The following is a 6649-nucleotide window of genomic DNA, read 5'->3' on the forward strand; positions in this document are numbered from 1 at the left end:
CCCATTATATGTTTATTTTGTATAGTATGTGGTATTTTGGGGAACTCACTAAGCTTTGTGCTTACGGTTTTCAATTTATGTTTTCAAGTACTTCTGGTTCGAAGGGGAAGAGCCCGAGATGATTCTAGTGCACACACCACCTCTTTCCACATTTTATGTTACTCTGATGTATTGTGATGTTGTCGATACACTTTGATTCACCATGATTTCTATGATGATGTTTTAGATAATAGTTTTATTAATTTAAAAACGAAATATTTAGTCTTATTTTTTGGGTCGTTATAATTACATTAGTTTATAAGAACAAAGGGAAAATGATAGTACATGACGTAACCAATCTATACGAAGAAATGAGACATCTGAAGTTATCTTACATCCAACCAAGTTTGCATCCAAAATACATTGCCCATCCGAGCATATCAATTTATTTGTCTTTAGTCTGTATATAAGATAGGAAACAAGATCAACATGATATATTTTTTCATTTGTCTGATTCCTGTTGATCAACCATTTAGCTGTACTTTTTGTTCCCTCAATCCTTATAATACTTTTCCACTGCCTATAAAAAGGCAGGTCAACTTCCCATTGTAATATGACCTTTTATGATCTCTTGAATAGAAGATCATTCAGATTTCTCCATCAAACATTATCTTTGTTCTTCATTTAATTCTTTTAACCATTTATTTCTAGCATTTACTTCTTGAATTAATTATTTTGTTTGAATATCTTCAAGTCTTTCGACATGATCTTTTCAGTCTCTTAACTGGAAAATTATCATTGTTAGTTAAGTATCTTACTCTATCAATTGGTATCAAAGCCTAAATAGTTGTCTTTTGAATCTATTTGACCAGATTATCATTTCTCAAGAACACATTGGTTTTCTTTTCCATTTCTAGATATACCGTACAAAAGTTCTTCATATATACCACTATCACTTTTATTTTCTAACTTAACAATGACTAATCTTACTCAATAATTGTATTTAATGCATATATCTAACAATGGGGGTTGCATTACTCGATCCCCATTTCCTGTGGTTGAGGAATATAATCACTAGAAGATAAGAATGGAACGTATTTTAATCTCAAAAGCAAAATACAAATAAATCTAAAGATCCATAACTGAAGGTCCCCATGTGCTAGTTAGAACCATATTTAAAGATGCATCTGCTCAACTACTTGGTCAGGGAGAAATTCGAGAAGCTCCTCGCAAAAATATTGATCTTGAGAAGAAATCACGACTATGAACTATATACAATATCAGGGCATGAATCTTACATTATATTGAAAAACACTAACATTAAACACTTCATAATGGATATTTCAGACATAAGCAGATAGATTTTTTTGAAAAAAAAAACAAAAAAGAATTCCATAATTTGAAAATCAAATCCAACATTAGGCATTCGGGAGTAAGTGGTCATTTTTCATAAACTAAAAAAATGATTATTTTACTTAAAAAAAAACTCATTTATAATGGTTAGTCTACTCAATATCCCTTTTTTACATACAATAAATGGGACCTTAAGGTCTTTAAAAGGACGTTTTACATTTTTTTTCATTTCATATATATATATATATATATATATATATATATATATATGAAGCTAATAGTTTGTTTCCATTTAGAGCAATGAAGGTAGTTTTAAAGTAAAATCAAATTAAAAATATGTTAATCTTAAGTCATTAAGGTAGTTTACAACTCATAAAATGTTTAAAAAAATAAAAATGTTATAACTGGTTATCATTTATAGTAAACTAGTTGTGAAACCCATGTATTATATTGGTTTATTTAAAAAAAAACTGAATACAAAATTCTAAACATTTAGAAGTTTGAATTTATAAGAAAAGTGAGAAAATATTGAATTAATAAAATTAAAATGTTTTTTTTTCTCTATAAAATTTAAACAAATAATTTAGATAAATAAATACAGAAAATTAATGAATCTTTAATTTAGTAATTTTGAAATTAGAAGAAAAGTTCATTAATTAAATTGATATGTATTATTATTGCATTTAAATACTAAATAAAAGGAAAAACCATAAAATGACATGTGGAATAAAAATTAATTTAAAATAACCACAAATTTACATGTAGCCAAATAAATGAGAATGTGACATGTGGCAAAAAGATCTTTATTTATTAGGAAGTATTATTATGTCATTAAACTAATTGTTCGAGAACTTGTTTGTAAATATCATAAAATCAAAGTCAAAATTAGTAATTAATGAATTCTAGTAATTTTGACATTAGACTAATTTAAAATTTTAAAAATTAGGAATAAAACATTAATTAAATTGACGTCAATTTAATATATGTCATTTATTATTATTATTAATACATATCATTATTATATGGAAATTAATAACATGGAAAAAAAACCATAAAATGCAACGTGGGAAAAAATTATTTTAAATTAACCATAAATTAACATGTGGTAAAATGGATAACAGTATGACATATGTTAAAAAAGATCTATATTTTGTATATCTAAAGCTAATGGTTTGTTTCAATTTGAAGCAACGTATTATAAATATAAAACCAAATTATAAAATATGTTAATATTAAGTCATTAAAATAGTTTACAACTCTTCAAAAGTTAATTATGTCATTGAATTTAGGTTATGTTTGGTGTACAAACTAAAAAACTAGCTGATAGTTGAAAAACTAGCTGATAGCTAAAAAGATAGTTATTATCTGAATAGCTACCTGATAAAAATATTGATGTTTTGTAAAAACTAGTAGATAATTTAGTTGAATATATAAAATGAAATAAAAAGGCATTTGTAAAATATTATTTTTATAGTTAATTAAAGTTATATTTGGAAAATATTAAAAAGCTCCTAGAAAAGTAATCTAAGTAGATTTTAAAAAACATAACTTATAATCTAGCTTTTAAACAAGTTTTTGAGTTGTAAACATAACAACTAAAAAATTTGAAAAATAAACTAACTTTTCCTTTAGACGTGGCGCGACAAACACAATATCATTTAGAAATTTTGAAATTATAATTAAAACATTAATAAAATTAATTTCCAATGACAATTATTAAAATTGATATATGAAAAAAAAAATTATAATTACCATTGAAAAAAATAAGTGCCGATTTAGAAATGAATTTAATAGTCAATAAAAGTCAAATCTTGACTTCTTTTAGAGTGAATCGAGTATATTTTATTTGATCTCATGAGTGGTCATCACTATAAATTGCGTTCCTTGGATCCAAATATTTATTCTCAAACATCCTTCTCTCTCTCTCTCTCTCTCTCTCTCTCTCTCTCTCTCTCTCTCTCTCTCTCTCTCTCTCTCTCTCAAAAAATATGAAATTGATTATGTCAATGGGTGTGGTTTTATGGGCACCTTTACTTGTATTTCTCTATCTCTTCTTGAAGATTGCTTATGAAACTCTTACTTGTTATTTGCTAACACCCATACGCATCAAGAACATCATGGCTCGGCAAGGAGTCCATGGCCCTAAACCCCGGTTCCTGATCGGTAACCTCATAGATGTTGCCTCCCTCGTCTCCAAATCCACCTCTTTTGACATGCCCTCCATTGATCACGACATTGTCCCTCGCCTCTTACCTCATCTCGTCCTCTGGTCCAAAATATACGGTACCTTTTCTCATATATATTGGATTCCAGACACCATCAATGATTCTGAAATCCTTTGATTTGCGTTAAAGAGAAACGAAAAGACAAGTTTTCTTGTCAAGTTTTGTTTGTTCTCACACTTACGTTACGAGTCTAGAACTATCTTAAATTCTTGTTCGGAAATGTAAAAAAAAGATATTCATTTTCTATAACGGATTTCAAATCAATTATGAAGAAAATTTTGAATTCATGACTTGCATGTAATGCAATAAAAGCATTTCAAACACTTGATCTGTATATATCAGGAAACGGAGGTGAAAAGATATTATACTATTTAATAACAAAACGTCTGGGAAAATTATTAGTTTTTATGATCTTCTTATGGATTTTAATGTTGCTACTTATATATATCATAAAGTAATTAATAAAAGGAGTTTCCATTTACAGGAAAAAGATTCATATATTGGAATGGTACGGAACCGCGGATGTGCTTGACGGAAACTGATCTTATCAAAGAGCTTTTAGTAAAGCACAGCACTAGTTCCGGGAAATCATGGCTTCAACAACAAGGCTGTAAGCATTTTATTGGCCGTGGACTTTTAATGGCCAACGGCGATGATTGGCACCACCAACGTCACATCGTCGCACCCGCATTTATGAGAGATAAACTCAAGGTATATATATACATATATATATCTATATATATACATATATATATCTACGTACCACCTTCTATTATTTTACATTAAAACTTAAACTAAAGTAGACTTATTAAAGACTCTTTTATTTAGAGTTATGCGGGTTACATGGTGGAATGCACTAAGGAGATGATTCGATCAATGGAGAAAGAAGTAGCGATGGGACGTGAGGAGTTTGAGATTGGAGAGTATATGGCTCAGCTAACAGCCGATATCATTTCACGAACTGAATTCGATAGTAGCTACGAGAAAGGGAAGCAAATATTTCATTTGTTAACGGTTTTACAGCAACTGTGTGCTCAAGCTAGCCGTCACTTATGTCTTCCGGGAAGCCGGTAATTAATCTCTTAAATCCTTTTTCCGGCCGACTTGCACCCCAAAAACGCTGCATCATGGTTTCTTCAAACTTTAATATCTTTTTTTGTATATATAGATTTCTTCCGAGCAAATACAACAGGGAGATCAAGTCGTTAAAGATGGAAGTGGAGCGACTATTGATGGAGATAATACAAAGCCGAACGGATTGTGTTGAGATTGGTCGGAGTAGCTCGTATGGGAATGATTTACTTGGGATGTTGCTTAACGAAATGCAGAAGAAAAGAGGGGAGAATGGATTCAGCTTGAATTTGCAGGTGATAATGGATGAATGCAAGACGTTCTTCTTTGCAGGACATGAAACGACTGCACTTTTACTCACATGGACGATCATGTTATTAGCTAGCAATCCATCTTGGCAAGATAAGGTTCGAGAGGAGGTTCGACTTGTCTGCAATGGTGGTTCACCTTCGGTTGAGCATCTATCCAAGCTCTCTTTGGTATGTGATAAATTTAATTTAAGAAGTATCTATAAACAAATCAACAAAAACAGTTCATATTGATCAAATTGTACATTAAAACATATATTTTTGATGGTTTCCACGTCCAAAATATTAATAGTTTTCGTGAAGTAAGTATCACTAGCAAATATATTAATCGACTCGTTTCTTATAAATAGGATACATAATTGTAGTTTGACTGGTTAAAACAATTAGTTAATTCGTTCATGTATATATAAAATATTAAAACGTATGGTGATTTGACGTAAAGGAGATGGCTTATATAAAATATACCAAAATAATAATAGTAATAATAACAATGATACTGAAATAGATCTTTTAGTGTATTTTAAACGAAATTAAATCCAATTTTATTTTTTAGGAAAATAAATTGTTAGTGGAAGTGCCTTGCTTTAAAGTTGGTGAAGTATAAATACTTAAAACAATCCTAATGATTTTATTTGTTTTAATTAATTTAATATTATTATTAAAAACAAGTTGACTTTAAATTAATAATTAAATGCGTTGAAATATTTTCACGGAAAACTATTATGATTTAAATAGACTCGAGATTCTCATGCATGGTTGTCTGGTTATAAATGGGTTTCCATTTTCATTTTAATTTTAAAAAAATGACATAATTATACTAAATTCTTAATTTTTTTTTTTGAACGGCAACAAAATTCTAGTGGGTTTTGGTAACTTAACTTAATTCTATTCAAGAAAAATAAATTTCTTTTTAATTTATTTAAACAAACGCTATTACATGTGAAAACAATAATTTTTGTTTTGTAGCCTAATATCTAAGTTTTGATTAATATAATATTTGTTTTGAAATTGATGCAGTTAAACATGGTGATCAACGAATCTTTGAGATTGTATCCTCCTGCATCCGTGTTGCCGAGGATGGCGTTTGAGGATATAATACTAGGTAACCTCCTCATTCCAAAAGGGTTGTCGATATGGATCCCGGTGCTTGCCATACACCATAGTGAAGATATATGGGGTAAAGATGTAAACGAATTCAACCCTAATCGGTTTGCCTCAAGGTCCTTCTCTCAAGCACGCCATTTTATGCCGTTTGCTGCTGGCCCACGTAATTGTGTCGGACAATCTTTCGCATTGATGGAGGCTAAGATAATTTTGGCTATGTTAATATCCAAGTTCAAATTTATGATATCCGATAGTTATAGACATGCACCAGTTATAGTGCTAACTATAAAACCTAAATATGGGGTTCAAGTGTGTTTGAAGCCCTTAGAGGAATGAGAAAGACGTTTTAAGTTTGCAAACGAGAATGATCAATTTTGACTCTTTAGTGTTGGATTTCAAGATATTTATGCTTTTTTATTTGTCTTTAGTTAAACTTTTTTAAGGGAGTGGAGAAGAAAGAAAAAAAGAGAGATAAAGATGGAATGATGCTTGTAATGATCAATTACACAAGATATGGTAATATAATGTGAAAGAAAAAGAGACAAGATTTTGGCTTTTTATGTAGTTGTTGTCATTAGTAGTCTTAATTTATATAATCCCATAGAAAAT

The 6649-nt window shown here is 29.5% G+C and overlaps 1 protein-coding gene across 1 annotated transcript; it reads left to right on the forward strand.

Moving 5' to 3' along the window:
* Positions 1-3286: 3286 nt before the first annotated feature.
* On the forward strand, positions 3287-6425 carry CYP735A2 (cytochrome P450, family 735, subfamily A, polypeptide 2). Its single transcript, XM_079085873.1, has 5 exons — positions 3287-3615; positions 4042-4268; positions 4386-4627; positions 4726-5107; positions 5954-6425. Exons 1-5 carry the CDS (start codon positions 3321-3323, stop codon positions 6374-6376), a joined length of 1569 nt encoding a protein of 522 aa, XP_078941999.1. The 5' UTR covers positions 3287-3320; the 3' UTR covers positions 6377-6425.
* Positions 6426-6649: the final 224 nt, after the last annotated feature.

The sequence above is a fragment of the Lactuca virosa genome, chromosome 3 (genome assembly GCF_052849685.1).
Source record: "Lactuca virosa cultivar CGN04683 chromosome 3, Lactuca_virosa_CGN04683_v6, whole genome shotgun sequence".
NCBI classification, from domain to species: Eukaryota; Viridiplantae; Streptophyta; class Magnoliopsida; order Asterales; family Asteraceae; genus Lactuca; species Lactuca virosa.